General features: G+C 42.7%; 1 protein-coding gene and 1 pseudogene across 1 annotated transcript; one reads left to right on the top strand and one right to left on the bottom strand.

Annotated features, from left to right (window-relative positions):
* Nucleotides 1-3,260: 3,260 nt before the first annotated feature.
* LOC115679492 (histone H2B.5-like) lies at nt 3,261-3,701 on the top strand. The gene has a single exon (XM_030603089.2). It carries the CDS (start codon nt 3,261-3,263, stop codon nt 3,699-3,701), a length of 441 nt encoding a protein of 146 aa, XP_030458949.1.
* A 2,934-nt stretch (nt 3,702-6,635) lies between these two features.
* Nucleotides 6,636-16,973, bottom strand: LOC115679455 ((-)-germacrene D synthase-like; annotated as a pseudogene).
* Nucleotides 16,974-17,862: the final 889 nt, after the last annotated feature.

Below are 17,862 nucleotides of genomic sequence, written 5' to 3'. Positions count from 1 at the left end.
ATTTATACACAATTTTTTTCTTTTTTGAAAACGACAAGAAATTGCATGGGAAAATAACTATTTGTAATATGTTTATAAAAACAAGAGCATGAATTGGAAGTAAATATTCAGAAAAAATTTTAATAACTATTTCTTCCAAAACGATTACGGTATTAAATCCACAACTAACCTAGACTAATCATGGACCGACTGGGGTATACAAAAATAAATAAATTGCAAAGTGCATGAATAGAAAACTTACTTTACTAGGAACCATGGCAATCACAAAGACATGCGCATGAAAAGTGAGGTTCGATTTCTATCTAGACTGGCTCAGCAAAATGAAATTAAAAGGGTGCCTGACCGTCGCAGTCTCGCGGTGGTGTCAAGTCCTTTTAATCTCGGCCAAATCGAAAGGAATATCTTATAGTCACACGAATAGCGGCTAAAGATATTTCTTTATGATTTTTAGAAATAAATTTCGGGGAAACGAAAGGCAACCTCTACATCGCGGGCTCGCGTTCGAGGTCGTATCTTTCTTAACACCATCCTAAAATGCCCTATTGCGGCCCAAGTCCGGCAGCGTGGTTGTGTGTGCAATAGTGTAGTGCTAAATCATTAGAGCATGCACAACAATTTCCAAACAATCAATTCGAACCTGCAAGACAAATAACACCTTAATGTCAGGATCATACCTGGAGTCCTTGCTGCCAAACAAAAATTATTTTTGAACAGGATAAAAATTTTGGCTTAAGTCCACTTTTAAAAAAAATGCAAGTCCCCAGCGGAGTCGCCAGTCTGTCGCGACCGACCTCCGAGCTCCCCTTTTTGAACATGTAAAAGGAAAGGGGGGGTCGCCTGGTACGTGCTAAGTCTAGGTGCGGGACTTCAGTCGGGCTCTCCCAAGCCCATACCATATCGCGACTTAGGGTTTAAGTATTTAACATGCAAATGGTTTATACCGAGGAGTCGCCACTAATCGATTTGGGGTGGGTCGATTAGAAACCCAAATAAGGTGATGGGAGAATCACCCTATTCTTACGAATATTCCTACGAACCAGAAATTCACTGAATTCGGGGACTTGGTTACACTAGTTGGATAACTAATGCCCTTTCGGTACCTTTTTACCCTGTTCATTTTTGAAAACATTTGTCAGGCAATTTGGATTGATTTTTAGGACCTTTCTCCTAACATGTAAGGTGATCAAACGAGTGCATAATCAGAAATGATTAGCAGTCAGGAACACAACAATTCATGCAGCCTAAGGTTCTAACCTTAACTAAGTCAGATGACATTTAAAACACAACTCATGCGATTGTATTAAAAACATGCATAATAATACAACGGTAATAAAAATAACATACAAAATATTACCGCGCAATATCAGGCTTGTCTAATTTAAACAAGACAAAAATATGCATAATAATACTACAATAAATTAAACATTTAGAATATATCACACCAATTTAAAAAAAAATTTTAAAAATAAAAATAAAATAAATAAATACGGAAGAAAAAGAAGAAAAAGAGAAAAAAAATTAAAATTTTTTAATTTTTTAAATTTTAAAAAATAAAAATAATATAATATAATAATAACCGGGTCGGGTCGGTCAGGTCTGACCCGGGTCAACGGACCCGACCCAGGGCGTTGACCCGGGTCGGGTCGGAACTAACCCGGGTCAACGGATTTGACCCGGGGCGTTGACCCGGGTCGGGTCGGTTGATCCGGGTCGGGTCAACCCCGCTTGCACAAACACGCGGGGACGCCGGCGGAGCCAAAATTAGCCTTCCGCCGGCCGACCCAGACCGGCGCCGGCCCCGAATCCGGCCTCTGGGACCGTCCCCGAGCTTCCTCTGCCGTCCACTTACCGTCCGACGTCCGGCTCGCCGGCCGGCGGCCAAAAAACAAATCAGCCTCTTTGAGGCATTTCATCAAACAGGTGGGCGGCGCTGCAAAAAACAAGGAACTCCGACCTGCTTCGGGACTCCGGCTCACTCAGGCGGCTACAGATTGATCCCGACGGTGACTAAGGACCGGGAGGATGGTCGGTATGGGCCGGGATTCGCGCCTAACGGCCAGCACGAATCCCGGCCGACCGGTGCAGAAAAACATAGTAAAAACAGGGCCGGGACTGCTCACCGGTCGGCGGTGCGTCTGGGAGGTTTCTGGCTGGTCTGCGGGCGCCGGCGAGACGACTGGCCTTCTCCTCACGGTCGGTATGCTCTCGGTCTGTTCTTTCTCTCTCTCGGTTTTCTCTCTCAATCCTTGTCTCTCTCTGTTACTCAAAATGGCCGACCCGGCCTCTCTCTCTCTCTCTCTCTGGCTAATATAGCCGGCGACGACGCGTCTCACCTGCTCACGCACGCTGACGACGGCCTGCACCGGCCTACGCCGCCCCGCGACTTTCGTGGCCATTTGCAGGCCGGTGTAGAGGGGGGGCCTGTCTGAGGAGTGTGCAGAGAGACGGGGAAGAGAGGAAAAAGGGGGGAGAGATGGTCCGGGTTTTCGGGGGGGACGGGACTGGCCATTAATGCCAGTCCCGTCAGCATGCTTTGTCGGCCATCGTCTGGCCTGATGGGGACAGCGCGGAGGCGCTCAGCCGCTCACGCTCTGCGGCCGGCTGCAGGGGTGAACAAGAGAGGCGACAGGGACGGCGACGGGGGAGAAAGAAGGAGGAGAGGAGCTGGGCCGGGCTAGGCCCAACCACGCGGGGGGAGGAAGAGAAAAAAAGAAAAGCGGGATGGGCCGCGCGGGGAAAAGAAAAAGAAAAGGGAAAGGGCCAGGGGCCCGTGCGGGGAAAAAAAAGAAAAGGAAAAAGGGCCAGTCGGCCCGGCCCCGACCCGGCCCGACTCGCTTTTTTTTTTTGAAATTTTTTTTTTAAGTTCTAATAGAACCTATTAATGCAAATGTACCTAATTTCTATATGCAATGCACTTAAAATGAAATATTTTTTTGTTTTAGGAATTAAAGAAAATTAACTCCTAAACTTTGTGTAATTAATTTTGGGCAAATTAAAATAGGTGTCAACAGCGCTTCTTCTTCTTCCCTTCGCATCCTCTGTCTCTAGAAAATAGAACGTACTAGGAGACATCATGACAAACCAAAAACACGGTTTGGTTCGGTTTCCTCTTTCTTGTTTTGCGCTTCTTCTTCTTCCCTTCGCATCCTCTGTCTCCAGAAAATAGAACGTACTAGGAGACATCGTGACAACGGACATAGTGGTCCCGCTCGCTGGCACACTGCTCGCCATCACCCCCCTTCCTGACCCAACCCAGCGACATGGCCATGTCGATTCAAGCTCGTCGTCAGCCCCCGCCACAGCCACAAGCTTCCCCAAGTATGAGGATGCTGCAGCAACGGTTGAGCGGTCCAATGTGGCGGTGTAGCTGGAGGGACTGTGGAGAAGAAGCCGGCAACAAGAAGAAGAAACGGGCGAAGAGGAGTGTCGAGACGCACAAGATCTACATCATCAAGGTGCTGAATCAGGTCCCCCCAAACATCGGCAGCTTGAGCAAGGCCATAGGCATCATGAACAGCTTCATCGATGACATCTTTGAGAAGCTAACCCAGGTGTCGTTGAGGCTCGACGGCTACAACAAGAAGCCGATTTTCACCTCCCTGGAGATCCAGACGGTCGTCCGGCTCGTGCTCCCTGGCAAGCTTGCCAAGGACGCCATGTCAGAGGGCACCAAGGCGGTGACCAAGTTCACCAGCTCTTAGGTTTCTTTTGATCTGAGCGATTCTTGATGTAGTGCTCAGTTTTTGGTGTTAAAAACTCGGTGGGGATTGCAGAATCGAGAAGCTCCAGTGGATTTTGTGTTTTGTCACTATTTGGGAAATGAAAATGCTGCGAGGAAAGTGGAGGAGAGAGAATAAAGCGGAAAAGGGAAAGAGAGGGAAAAGTGGGCAAAAGAACACTACAAGTGTCATAAGTTGTGTACGACGCTCACTTTAGTGCCAAAAAATTTTTTTGGATCACTTTAGTGCTAAAATTTTTGAAAAACGATAACTTAAGTGCTAAATTTTTGAAAAATGATCACTTAAGTGCAAACTCCGATGCCGTACACAATTTTTCGCTAGAAATCCAACATGGCATTTTTTTTATTAATTTCTGAAGCTGATGTGGCTCGCCGGAGATTAGCACTTAAGTGATCGTTTTTAAAAAATTTTAGCACTTAAATGATCGCTTTTAAAAAATTTTAGCACTTAAGTGATCCAAAAAAAAACATTTGGCACTTAAGTGATCGTTTTTCCTCCGATTTGGCACTTAAGTGAGCCGGCGAAAACTTTTGGCACTAAAGTGAGCGCCGTATACAACTTATGGCACTTATAGTGTCCTTTTGCCGGGAAAAGTGAGTGAGAGGAGAGAAGCGAGTGGACAATTAGAGTAAGGAGAGAGAAAGAGCGCGCGTGAAGGAAAAAAAGAAGAAGGGAAAACCCGAAACCCAAACCAAACTCAAATTACCCAAATTCCATTACTTGTTACCCAAACCGAATGACACCCGAATAAAAAAGATCCAAAATTTTCTGTTCGATCGGTTTTGGTGGGGTTGGTTCAATTTGGTTAGGGTATTTTGGACACCCCTAATCTAAATAGCCTTTGTTAAGTAGCCAGTATTTACATTACACCTGATATTTTCAGTTTTACATCAATCGCATCGAGCTTTATATGTCCATCTTTGTAACGTGGATAGGGGGTTGCGACCCTTGCATGGGGGTGGTTGCGTAGACATTGAAGACCACGAGAAAACCAATCAAGAGGGTAATGGACAAACGGCGGCCTCGGGGCACTATAGGGGAGTGCCGCACATGGTGGGGTGAAGGCCAGAGTAGCTAGACAAATTGGAGGATTTTTAAAGATTTTAATTCCTATTCTTGATGGGATTTTTCATAGGAAAAGGACACTTAAAGTGTCATTACTTTCGTATAGCGCTCACTTTAGTATCAAAATTTATCAAGTGATTACTTATATGCCACTTTTGTAAAAAAAAAAACGACCATTTTAGTGTCATCTCCTATTTGGGTTGCCAAAAAATCTGACATAGCAATAGTTTAATGTTTTTCTATTCGACGTGGGTCACCGGTAAAGTGAGTCAGCACAAATTGCCCTAAATGACGTCATCCATGTGTGTTATTTACCCCAAATTTGTAAATTGGGGCTAAATTCGTTCTTTTCTTCAAATCCTAATTTTGATGTGTTCTTCAGCCGAGAAATTAGGACAAAATTAGGTGTTGAAATTTGCAATGGAGAGCAAGAGCTGGATGAACAAGAATCAAAAAAGAATCAGACAAACAAGAGCTACGAAGGAGAGGAAGCAACATGGTTACTTGAATGAATTGGTTCTTGTAATTGGGCTTCTTTGGACGAAGGTGAAGACATAGATGAAGAAGAAGACGAATAAGATGAAGTAGAAGATAAGGTAAATTGGTGCTTTAGTTGTTTTCTTCGAACCCTAACCTCACAACCGAATCCTCCGTTTCTATCTCTTCTTCTCCGATGGTTGAGTCATGGTTCTTCAATCTTATTCTTCTCCGGTCAAGCTTTCAAGAGAAGACTCGAGAATGAGGGATTCATTGTCAAAGTCAATTTGGGGGAATAAAAAGCCAAACGAAGTTGTTTTGGCCCTTTTTTGCCACGTTAGTCGAAAATTGTTCATGCCAAACTTGAGTTTCTTTAAAAAAAAAAAATCATTTGGGAGTCAAAATTTAATTCAAAAGGCCATGTAGAACGAATTGTCAAAATAGACACTTAAGTGATGATTTTTTACCGATGCAGCATTGAAGTGATCGCTCGAAAAGTTTATTTTACTGAAATGAGTGTCGTATGAAAATTGTAGTACTTCTATTGTCATTTTCTAGATATTTCATATTCCGGAGGATTTCTAATCCTATCTTATTCTATCATATCATATCTTATCCTAATCAGTGCATGGTTTATCAAATGTAGCCTTAGGGGTTTAGTTTGTTACTCTGGGCAATTCGTGTTTTAGGATCTTGCCACTAGCGATTATCTCAGCATATTTGACGCAGGCTTCGAATAATTTTTTGCATTAAACATTCATGCAAGATATTAATGATTCTTATATAACATAAATACCATTTTAACTTTTAGCGTTTGTTGCATGATTTGTCAAATAACTATTTAGCACGATATGCATGATACAGGAAAATTTACTTTCTATATAGAGTCGCCCATTACGGAATCAATCAGGCCTTAATAAACAATTACGCCTTGTTATGAATGGTCAAAGCCATCGTCAGACTACCTCTTCAGGATACGATAGTCCGGTTCCTAGTTCCAAAAAAGGGAAACCGGTCCCATCGATCAGGTTCCTATTTCCTGGGTGTGAACCGGACCACACAAAAAACGATCATTCCTAGTTAGACTACCTCTTCAGGGACGGCTCGTCACACGTGTCGTCATAGTGTGGCTTCAGGGCTTGTCCCAATAGCAATGTAAATAGGGGCGAGATCTCTCTCTCTCCATATAAAAAACGCAAGTGCTACTTGCTTAGCGAAATGTTCAAATCAAGCAATACTTTTTGTAATACCTTTTCCGTGAGTATTGAAATTTTTCATTCATGTGTTACAAAAAAGAACAACAATGATAAAGATACTCAGAGCCCTCACCAAAAATGTGTTTTGAGCGTCGAGACAAGACTGCATTTGGTTGTTTACATATATTCAAACATCTCATATTCTTGTAATTGGTGTGACGACGTTTGGTCCAAACTTCACATCGGCAAGGGACTAACGAAGAGCAATGTCACATAATCTTTGAGCATGGTTCCAGAATGGGTGTAATTATCCCCATCGCAGTATAACACATCCATCACCCGCGAGAGATTGATCATTTGTGTGAGAATCGGCATAGGGACTGCGGTTGGACGTAGAAACTCTTCATTAGTGTCCTTCCACGTATCGATGACTTTATTCTGGAGTTTCTTCCCAGCTTCCCGCTCTGAGAGGCCATGTTCTTTCATCAGCAACTCCACCGTAGATACTAAATGCCCCCACTCCCCCCCCCCCCCCCCCTTTTGCTCAAACGGCATGCAAACGACATAGGTGTTATTAGATTAATTGGTGGTCGATCTAATTTTATTAGGCTGTTGGAGGATAATCATGTTTATACTATACCTCGTGAGACGAAATGTCATCCATGAGCCTACAGATGGTTTGTGCAACCTTCACAATCTTGCAGTTGCCAATCGACCATTCGAAAGCATGTTTTGTGACCACATCGCCCATTCCCACAAGTGATGTAGTCGCCATCATTCCATAGCCAGTCATTACTAGTTGAAGGGGCATGTACTCCTCCAGTGTTGGTGTGTAGTTGGTTAGGAACCATTTGGCTTCCGGATAGTAGGCTCTCGCGAGCTTCTTCATATGAGAAATTAAACACAAACAAGAATGTTGGATTTCTAAGTAAAAATTGTGTTCGATGCATGTAAAGTGTATAGATTATGCTTACGGATTCTTTTGCATAGACGAGGCAGTATGATCTTCCTTTTGTGGCCACTTCATTCCCAATTTGTTGATAGACATGAAGAAGCTCCATGTAATAAGCTTGCATATACTCTGGTAGTCCATCCATGGCATCAACATCCCAGTTGGATTCAAATCTTGGAAAATGACACTTGAATCTATATAAAATTGATCAAATTCAAAAATTTGAGAAAGAGAATGCGGATCATGTACTTCTGGATTGCTTTAGTGAGAAGTACGAGTTCTTCCAATGTGCCATAGACATAGTATGTAACAGTCTGAATTTTCGATCCTTTTCCCGGGATCTATGAAATGAATATTTTGGCCAATGCACTTGTAGTGAAATCTCACCCGGAAATGCGCATTCACGGGATGCTAACCTTAGGGGTAAGGCTATTACGGGATTGAGTTCGCACGACCAAAGAACTCGACCTTGGTTCGATTTTCGACCATATGGATTGACGAGGGAATGTTTTGAGCCAACCGAGACCCATCTATTTGATTGATCGTGTCCAAAGGGCACTAGTGACAGACCCTCGCAATTATATGACGATCGAGGTCGCCTTGGCTCGAGCAAACTTAAACGTGATTTGACTTAGTGTCGGTCATGGGTCGAGAGCGCGTAATCCTAATGAGCCACCCGTTAGCAAGAGATAAGCTAAAGTCGCGATTGTTCAATTTTAGTCATTTCTTAGAATTCGGGCCTGGGAATCGAGAATTTTGAAAGTGACAATTTTGAGCGGCCGATGACGTTTTTGGCTTGGCCAACCTTGGGGCCACCCATTTCTGCAAAAAAAATGGATTTCGGTTCGGGGCTGGAAAAATTACGGTTTTGCCCCTAGGGACACCAATGTTGGATTTTGAGGTCGTTTGAGGTTATTTTTCGAGGCTAGCGTCATTTTGGGGTGGCCACGCGCATTTGGAATAGTTACGGCCAAAAATTGGAATTTTGGCTCGGAAGCGAAAAATAATATTATTTTATTCCCAGGACTTTGCAGTCGATTTTCGAGGGCTTAAGAAGCTATTTTCGCGATTCCGACGCCATATTATGTTGGCCACGCACATTTGGGGTTGATTTGGACAAAAATTGAAATTTCGCCCCGAGACCGGAAAAATGACCATTTTGCCCCTGGGCTATTTTTCAGTTCCGAATTTTAGGATAATTTTGGGATTGATCAGGTCTGAAAAATCAGCTGCATTATTGGACCTTGGACGCTTTTGCCCCTCAATTATTGGATAGGATTGATCGAGGGCCGTCGGATTAGGGATATTTTGGTCAAAACTCCCGGATCGCGACACGTGGCGCCCTTTAGCCATCATCTTTGACCAGATTGGACTCCCTCTCTCTCTCTTCCTTCTCATTCAGCCAGCCCCACGATCACTCTCTCTCTCTCTCACTCTCTTCATCTTCGTTTCCTTCCATCACCGCCAGAGCTGCTACTGCTGCTGTTCCGCCCGTTTCAGCCACCCATCCAGCTAGTTTGTCTCACCTTTCTTAGGTAAGTGATCTCCCCAAATGTCGCCTAGGACCTCGGGTATTGTTAGGCTGGTTTAGGGCTCGGTTTAGGGTGAATTTAGTGGCTGGTTTGCTCGGTGGTGCGTGTTGACTAATTTCCGGCTAGGCGTCGCCAGATTTTGTTATTTTTACTGTGACTTGTGTGGCCAGAATTTGAGGAAGTGTTCTTCATAAAAGTTGTTTCAAAAATCTTTAAATATAACATATTTTAATTTGGGAATTTTTGGAAATCATTTGATGCCATTCGTAAGTCCATCTTTGGACCGAAATAAAACTGTCCGATTTACTGTTCACCCGACCTTCGGGTCTGTTCGAATTTTTATAAATTTTTCCAGGCCTATTTTCAAAATACTTCCTTCACAAAAGTTGTTGGGGAAATTTGTGTCTATAACATTTAAAAATTTCAAAGCTTTTCAAGATGATCTGGATGTTGAAATAAATGTATTTTGAGGATAAAATGGTCTGTTTGAGCGAACTGATTTTGGTCTGAATTCGAGGGACAAAAAGGCATGGTTGTAGATTGAACCGGATTTCGTGTTCTTCATAAGAAATGTTGATCAAGATGTTTTTCATGACATATCCAAAATTTAGAATTTTTGGAGTTCGTTTACTATTTATTTTATTGGGATTTCGGTCACTGTGTAAACTGCCCAGTTTTGACCCGATTTTATATATTCTCGGTTTTTCTCTCTCTCGAGAATTATTCGGTGTTATCATGGCATTTTGACGGGTAGTTTGATGCTTGAATGAGCTCGTATGTGTGATTGTGTGGCTGTGAGGTGTGGTGGCGTGATTGCGCATTGAGTTCGCGTGCCAAGTTTGGGTGTTTGTGTGGTGTTCGCGTGACGAGGTTGTGTAAATGTGAAATGTGTGTGAAGTGTGTATGTTTGGCAGTGTGTTTGTGTAGTGGCGTGGTACGTGTAGAGAGTGTGGAACGAAGGTTCGGATGTGTAGGATTGATTGGAAAAAGGTCCGTCCTGAGGCGTGTACGTTTACGCGGGACGATGCCGTCCCTGACGAGGTGACGATGCCTGGCTTGACGAGGTGTCGATGCCTGACGTGGTCAGAAAACCGTTGGCCTGATGCGTTTTACGAGGGCGCGGTAGAAGGAAAGTGTGTGTAGGATTCCGTCCTGAGGCGTGTACGTTTACGCGGGACGATGCCGTCCCTGACGAGGTGACGATGCCCGGCCCGACGGGGTGACGATGCCTGACGAGGTCAGAAGACCGTTGGCCTGATGCGTTTTACGCGGGCGCGGTAGTGGTGGAAAGGCTGAGAATGAGCAAGAATTGGCGGGACGAGTGAAATTAAGAAAGTGGCGTGTGGTGTGAGTTGGTGTGCGAGTGTGTTTGTATCGCGTGGTGTGATGCTCGATTATGAGGTAAAAACTGTTAGGCATGGTATGGGACGTGCCCAAGTGGGTTTTGCTCTATAATCGAGGCACGCGCGCGGCGGTGATGTATTTCTATGGCATACTGGCTGTGTGGTTGACTAATGTGTGGGGACGTGCGTGAGGAATTCCAGGTAGGGTCGCATGTGATTGTTAGTTTGGCTGATCATTGTGTGTTATGTGTGTTTTCGTCTGGCGGTACGTGAGTGCCTACGTGGGGTTTGGGGTTGTACACTTATTGAGATTTGTCTCACGGTTGTATAACCGCCACTTTCAGACTCCCAGCCTTAGACCCAGGAGGCCCGCCTCCTCTTTTTGGAGTTTTGAGGAGTCGCCCAGGGAGCCCAGTGGAATTGCAGGCGATGCCTAAGAGGTCTTCCGGAGGATCGAACCAAGCGAAGTGGGAATATGAAGGAAGGAGGCGACCCTTAGGTTTTTCCCTAGGGCATTTTATTAGGGGTTGTATAACTTGGGTTATCCGATAGGGAAGTTAAGTTAACCAGACCTTGATCTTTTGTTAAAACGGTGGCGGAGTATGGTCGTCTGTATTTATGTCTGTAATATGATGTTTGTATGTTTGGTGCTGTATGAAGATGTTGTTGTTTGATTGTTGTGGTGTTCTACCCCGTTGTTGTCATCTTTTTGTCCGGGGTTTTTATACCCGCTTCTGCATGTGGCTCTGATGTTTGGGTTGGGTCGGCGACGTTCCTGGGACGTCGCAACAAATTCGACCTGTAGCGGGATGTCGCGAGCTCGATGGGGGTTCGGGGCGTCACATAGTAGATATCGTTGAGAATGGAAGCCATGGCGAACACTTTGGCTAGTATAGCCCTGGCCATGGCGAACTCCGGCTCAAAATATACTCCTGAGGCCCAGAAGAAGATCTTTGCTGTTGACACCTAAATTTTGGCTAACCATTAAGAATTTATTGCATAAAAAATTAGGGACTAATCTTTAGTCCCTAAACAAAAATATTACATTGCATATAGAATTTAGGAGCATTAGTAGTAATAGGCTCATATACTTGCATTTGAACCGTCGGCGGATGGACTCGAATGAATGGTTCTAAGCTTAATCAAATTAAGCCCGCGGTGATGAAAATTTGACCTAGCCCATTAATTCTCATGGCTAAAATTCATTGGGAAGTTTGCTGAATTGGGAGATTGATTTATCTAGGGGTAATTGAATTAAAGAATGAAATCAATCGTGCAAGATTTGAAGCCATATTCGGTCAAAAGGGATTAAGGGACAAATATAGACAGATCACTAGAAGATGTACACACAGTCAAAAGAAGGGAAATTAGTCTTACTCGTGGAGGAATGTATCTTTGGCCGTGATGTACGAATATCTTGAAAGAGGAAAGAAGAGCTGGTCGTTTCCCTACGGAGACCGCTTCACTTGCATATAAAAGGGGGGCTTCGTTTACAATATTGGGAGAGGGGGCTTTTCTCTTGGTATGACCACACAATCAGAGACATAGAGAGAAGAGTAAGAAAGCGAGAGAGAGTTGCCGTCCTTCTCCTTTATTGTTTCGGCATGAGCTTCAACCTACAACCAGATCGCACGCTGGTACTCCCGCTGTGTTTCTGTTCACTAGCCACCGTGATTTGCTGCTCTGACCGTGACCAACGTCCAGTCAAAGAGCTCCCTCCGCGATCGCCGCTTGCCACTATTCTTCCATGCTGCACCACCGCGATCAGTCCTAGCCGCTCGACGATGTCTCTGCTCCAGTAATCAGTCATGAACCCGCTGCTCCGTTCCGTGACAGTTTGAGCCAATGACGATGAATTTGCTGTGCCGCAAAGCCATTGAGCGTCACCCACTACACCCGAGCTGCTGCTCTACGGCTCCGTTTGGGAACCACTTTGCCAAGGGATGGTAATTGTTTTTTGAAGACCCATTGATCCAAAGTCGGCCTTCAAAAGGCGAAAAGCCCAAGGCACCCTAGGAGGTGCCTTGGGCATTTCAGCATTTTCGGCATGCTATAGTGCCAGCAAGTGACAAAAATTTTCTTCCAAAACTACCCTCGTCTAATTTTTGATTTTCCGGATTTAGCCTCGTCTGCTACTGTTCATCATCTTCTTCGCTTGCATCTCGGCCGGCGTGGCTGTGAGGGGACGGCGACCGCTGGAGGGGGGCCGGTGTGGTCGCGCAACCCAGCGACCGTCGCCTGGGCTCGCAAGACCGCCGCAAGAAGCCGCACGACCGCCGCAAGGGGCTGCGCGACCCAGATTCGGCGACCCAGGCAAGGGCCGCCTGAGGTCGCGCGACCTAAACGACCTTTGAGGGCCGTCGGCGACCCAGATCCGGCGCCAGGCGGCCGTCGTCTGAGGCTGAACGAGCTCGGATAGCCCCGGCGACCGCCGGCGAGGGCCGCCTGGGCGCGCCTCAGATCTAGGTTGCCGGCGGCCGCCTGCCCTTCGCCAGCTCCGGCGAAGGGTTTTAACTTTTCTTTAATAAAAAATAAAAAAAGAGCTTTGCAAGTATAATTTTTCCAAACGCTATTTTACCCAAAGTTGCTTTGCAAGGAACTTTTAAGTTACAACTTACCAAACACAATTTGCATTTTGAAAAACTCCTTCAGCTTAAAGTCCTTTACATTTTCCTAAAGACTTTCCCCAAAAGTGTTTCCAAACGCAGCCTACACCTCTTATAGCATTTGCAGTGCTGTATTTCATCGTGTACGACTCCGAGTGATACTTCACCAGGCCCGGGAAAAATTCTTTGAATTCCTTGGTAAATTATTTGCAGGTTGACCAGTGAAGCCAGCAATTTCACGTGAACTCCAGCAACGTCCAGCAAATTCACAAGTGTCCTCGCAGTGAGGCCACCGTCAAATCCGCCATCATCCGCTAGTCCAAACTTGGAAAGCAAATATTCGAATTAGGTAAAAAACTCATTTAATTTAACTTTCGAGTATATTGCTTCCTTGTTTGAAATATTGCAATCTTATGCAAATCTGTGAGTACTATTATCGTATCAAATAAGTTCCCGAATAGCCTTTAAATTAGGAATTATTTCCTAATTTCGTAATGTGCTATGGTCGACAGTCCGATTTCATGCTCGAAATATGACTCGCGATTGTATGGAAAATCATTAATCCGATCTCCCGCCCGAGATATGATTCGCGATTGTGCGAAAGATTGGTCAATCCAATCCTCATGCCCGAGATATCATTTGTCAATCTATTGTTTCTAAATTTAAATGGATATGGATAATATTTCCTGTGATTGGGTGTCGTGTTCATTTTATTGCTATTTCTTTCCGTCTTTTTTTTGAATTGAATCAATTGTCTTTCCATAAAAAATACAAAAAGATTAGGTAAAATTTGAGTAGATAATATATTGCATGTTTAGGATAAATTTTGATTATTTTCTTAGAATAGATTAAATTCCTTTCTTAGATTTTGTTATTACATATTTAAATTAGGTTAAATATTTATTCCGAATTTAAATTAAAAAATATAAAAATACCACGTGCATGTTATATTAGAGTAGTTGCATTTTAATTAATTCTCGTAATTAGAAATCTCACGTCTAGATTCATTTGCATGCCATATTAGAGATAGTGCATTTAATTGTTGTTAGAATTAGGACATTTAAATAAATCGTATGTCGCATGTCATACTAGACGTAGAATGCATTGCATAAAGTTTAGTTTTCGTTAAATTAGAGAAAACCCTAAAAAAAGATTTGAATGAATTTGTGTGTTAATTAGAAATCATATTAGAGTTGTCAATGTGATTTTCTAACTAACATTGCAGGTGCTTTCGTTGCTTTGAGGTAAGTCCCTATTTTGCAATTTATTGCTTTGCATTATTGAGTGTTATATTATTGGTTACGTACCCGAATGATCACTTCGCATATTAGTGGATGAAAGGTTTAAAATCAATCCAAGCTAGCTGCAAATATTTTTTTGAAATAAAAGAGAAAATGTACCGAAAGGGCATTAGAGTAATCTAGTGTAATCAAGTCCCCGAAACCATAATCTCTAGTTCGTAGGAGTAAAGTAATTCTTCCGATACTTTACTTGGGTTTCTAATCAACCCACCAAAAAATAGATTAGTGGTGACTCCTGATTGAAATGATTTGCATGTTAAGAACTTAAACCTTAAGTCGCGAATTGATAAGGGCTTGGGAGAGCCCGAGTTAGGCCTAGACTTAATAATCCATTAGCCGAACTCCTAGGTGGTGTAATCCTGCGGGAGGTTAGGTTGCGACATTTGCAATCCTGTCTCTAGCAAATGGGAACTTTCTTGGAACATCTATATCCTGCCACCACCTACGATTAAACAAACATCAGCATTATTAAGAGTACTTTTGCCCGATTACTTTGCGTGGTTCAAACTCCTTTTTTCACTTGTAAAGGACTTTCAAAAGCACTATTTAGTAGGGTAAACCGAAACTAGACGAGTAAACCTTTGGAAAACTGAACAAGAAAAATCGAAAGTTCGGGTGTTGTTAAAACATATTCTTGAAGCTAATTTTAGATTATGCTATCACATGAAGTTAATGAACCTTGAAATCTCGCCGAGCTCCTTCTGGTGTTGCTCTTGAAGTAAGTTGAAATCTAGTTTAGCCAAGGCGAGCAAGACTTTGTCATGCGAAGGCTCTTCTTGGTAGAGTGCAATATAACGCCTTGCCTCGAGCTTTGGCAACCCCTTGCGAAGGGTCTGCTTTAGGGCGTGACTCACTTGTTTCACAAGACTAGTGCTCACTTTGCTTTCATCAATCAATTCAAAGTGAGTTATAGCAAAAGGGAGTGCTTCCAAGATAGAATCGCCATGACACCTCAAATGGCAAGCTTCATATAAGCTCAACAATTTGTGCACATCGGTGATGAGTGATTCCCTGAAGTTCCCTTCACTTTTCTTGAATTTGTTAAACACCTCTGTGCAACCAACCAACATTGGAAAAAAGATGTAACGAATAGAAATTAGGAAGGTGATACACGTATTTAATGTTCTAGATTTTCTTTTACTTGTTTCTCTTGAAATTCAATTGAGCAATAGAAGTAATTTTATGGATGTCTTATCAAATTGGTGCGCTACATTTTAGACACACCCGATGAAACATTATAACCTTGTTGTCGCAGCAATCAAAACATAAGAGCCACCATGTGAAGGTCATCTCCCTTAAAATCTGCATTAAGTTGAGAGAAACTTTTGTGGATTTCGTCTAATTGCTCGTCTATTTCACATTCAAAATGGTAGTCAATTCCCAATCGTTGGATTTGATCCATGAAGTGAAGCTTTTGTAAAGGTTTATGCACGACACCAGTCAGCATCTTCCTCACCTCTCCTTTCAGTTCCTCAATTTGTCCCTCCACTCTTCCAAGGAATTTGAAATTCTGCAAATATATTATACTCTATTTCAAATAAAAGCAAGCATGAGATACGTAAATTTTAAAAATAAATTTAATCTTGATGGCCCCGTCTGTGCACCCTATTTTTGTATTTCGATGTTACTCGTTCATGAGACAAGCGAAATTGGACCCGTAAGAACCACGACCATATGAGAGGACGGAGTTAATGCCACAATGAGATGTTTCTTATAGCTAGATCTGTCAAACATGTGGGTTAGATAAGGTAAAAATGGTTTGACCAAATTGACCCATTAAACCCGTTTTGGCCTATTTTTATGTAATACAAATCTAGTGACCCATACTCAACCCAACTAATATTCGAACCGACTTATATTGCTAAAACACTTTTATATTTAACTTAATGTGGGAAACCTCGTACCCAAATTAAGGTGAGAACACAGAGTGAGTGAGTGGGTGTAAGATCGAGTGAGGATGAGAGAGAGGGAAGACATAGTCATAGAGCTGACTTGGGTCTAAGCAAGTTCTAAACCCATTTAAGAATCATATTATTTTAGGTATTACCATTCTAAACCCATTTATGATCTATTTACTGAATATAACCAACCACATAACAAGTTAACAACTCAGTCTATTAAATATGAGTTAAGAAGTGGGTTTATGACCTATTTTAACAGGTCTATTTATAATGGAGGACATATTGTGGTTGGTGAAGCTTTAACAGTGTTTTTTGGACTAAAAATTGAAATCTTATGTTCGAATCAGAGTTATTGTGAACCCTTAAGTGACTACACAAAGACTAAACAACTCAATTAATCTTTTGTTGCTTTAAATGACACTTGACATCGATGTGGTGGCACGTGGGCCAGACATAGGTCCTACAAGACATTCTGATGGGGTGGGATTGTTGTTCTTCAGCCTTCTTTATGTTTTCATGATTTTCAACTTCTTCTTTATGTGCGTATAAGGCACCACGTACATGTATGAGACCCATTGAAATCATATAAGCGATGTGGCGGAACTAAAGGATATGGAAGTAAGTCTACAAAATGCAGTTGCGAGAAAACAAAAGAAGAAGATGACAGAAGAAGAATTACTAACCACTGAGTTGGAGGGAGAAGCGTATTTAAGGAAGTAATCGCCCCATATGCTCGGATGATAACCCGCCGACCGACGTTCGATCACGCGGCCTGTACCTTTATTTGGAGAAGAAGATGGAATTTCTGAAACCTGAACCGCCATATTCTCTCTTTTTTTTTGTGTTTCCTTTGCGGATGTCGGACCAATGCACACACGGAAGAGCAAGGAGAAGTTTTCTCGGCGTTGCAAAAACATCAATGCTTGATGGGTATTTATAGACATCGTGTTCGTAACCCGCTCGTAAAACCAACCGCATATTGATTGAATAATACAAGAGTAAGATAATCATGCCAAACTAATGAACGACTCTCAACGGGTCGAGTGAAGAGCTCTACACCAGTATAGAGTTCGCAACCGTCACTTTTGTCGACAATCATGGACAAATTATTATGTCTTGTTAAAGTAACTTCACGCTCCTACCAACTAAAAAGTGAGACTTCTTTGGTAACAACAACTGAAATTCAATATCCATAGGTTTAAAAAGTCCTACCTTAGAGTTCCTAAAATAGACTAGTAATATACTATAGGGCCGCGCTTTTTCCACTCATACTTTGGCTAAAATACTCCCCAATAAAGTGTTTGGACTATTTCACCCATTGTGGGTCCCACCCTTCAGCATCTTAAACCTTCCCTCGCTATCTTTTTTGGTTTATTTTTTGCGGGTCCCATTTTCCTTTCTCTTCATCCCACCTTTCAGCATATTTCTCTCTTTCTCTCTATTGTAAAGAAAATGCCACCATAATCACCTCTGTAAAAGCACAAAACTCAGTAGAATGATATTTTCTTGGTCTAATTGGTGGTTGTGCAACATGTGGAAGCCATTCTCTATTCAAAACCAACCCAATATAATACAGAGGAGGGATTCAACTAGACTTTGCACCGTCACTAATAGACTTTACTAGCTAATATGCGAAAATGTGTTTGGCATGCCCACTTGTTTTACACTTTATTAAGAACTGCAAAAAAAATGCTAAAAAGTTTCAATAAACCTACTAAAATGAGAAGAAAACTGAAATTTATTGGATAA

Source organism: Syzygium oleosum, unplaced genomic scaffold (genome assembly GCF_021117445.2).
Source record: "Syzygium oleosum isolate NSW1041296 unplaced genomic scaffold, Sole_v2.1 Sole_v2.04, whole genome shotgun sequence".
NCBI classification, from domain to species: Eukaryota; Viridiplantae; Streptophyta; class Magnoliopsida; order Myrtales; family Myrtaceae; genus Syzygium; species Syzygium oleosum.
Note: the sequence above shows the minus strand (reverse complement) of the source record. Positions and strands in the feature narration are given on the sequence as shown.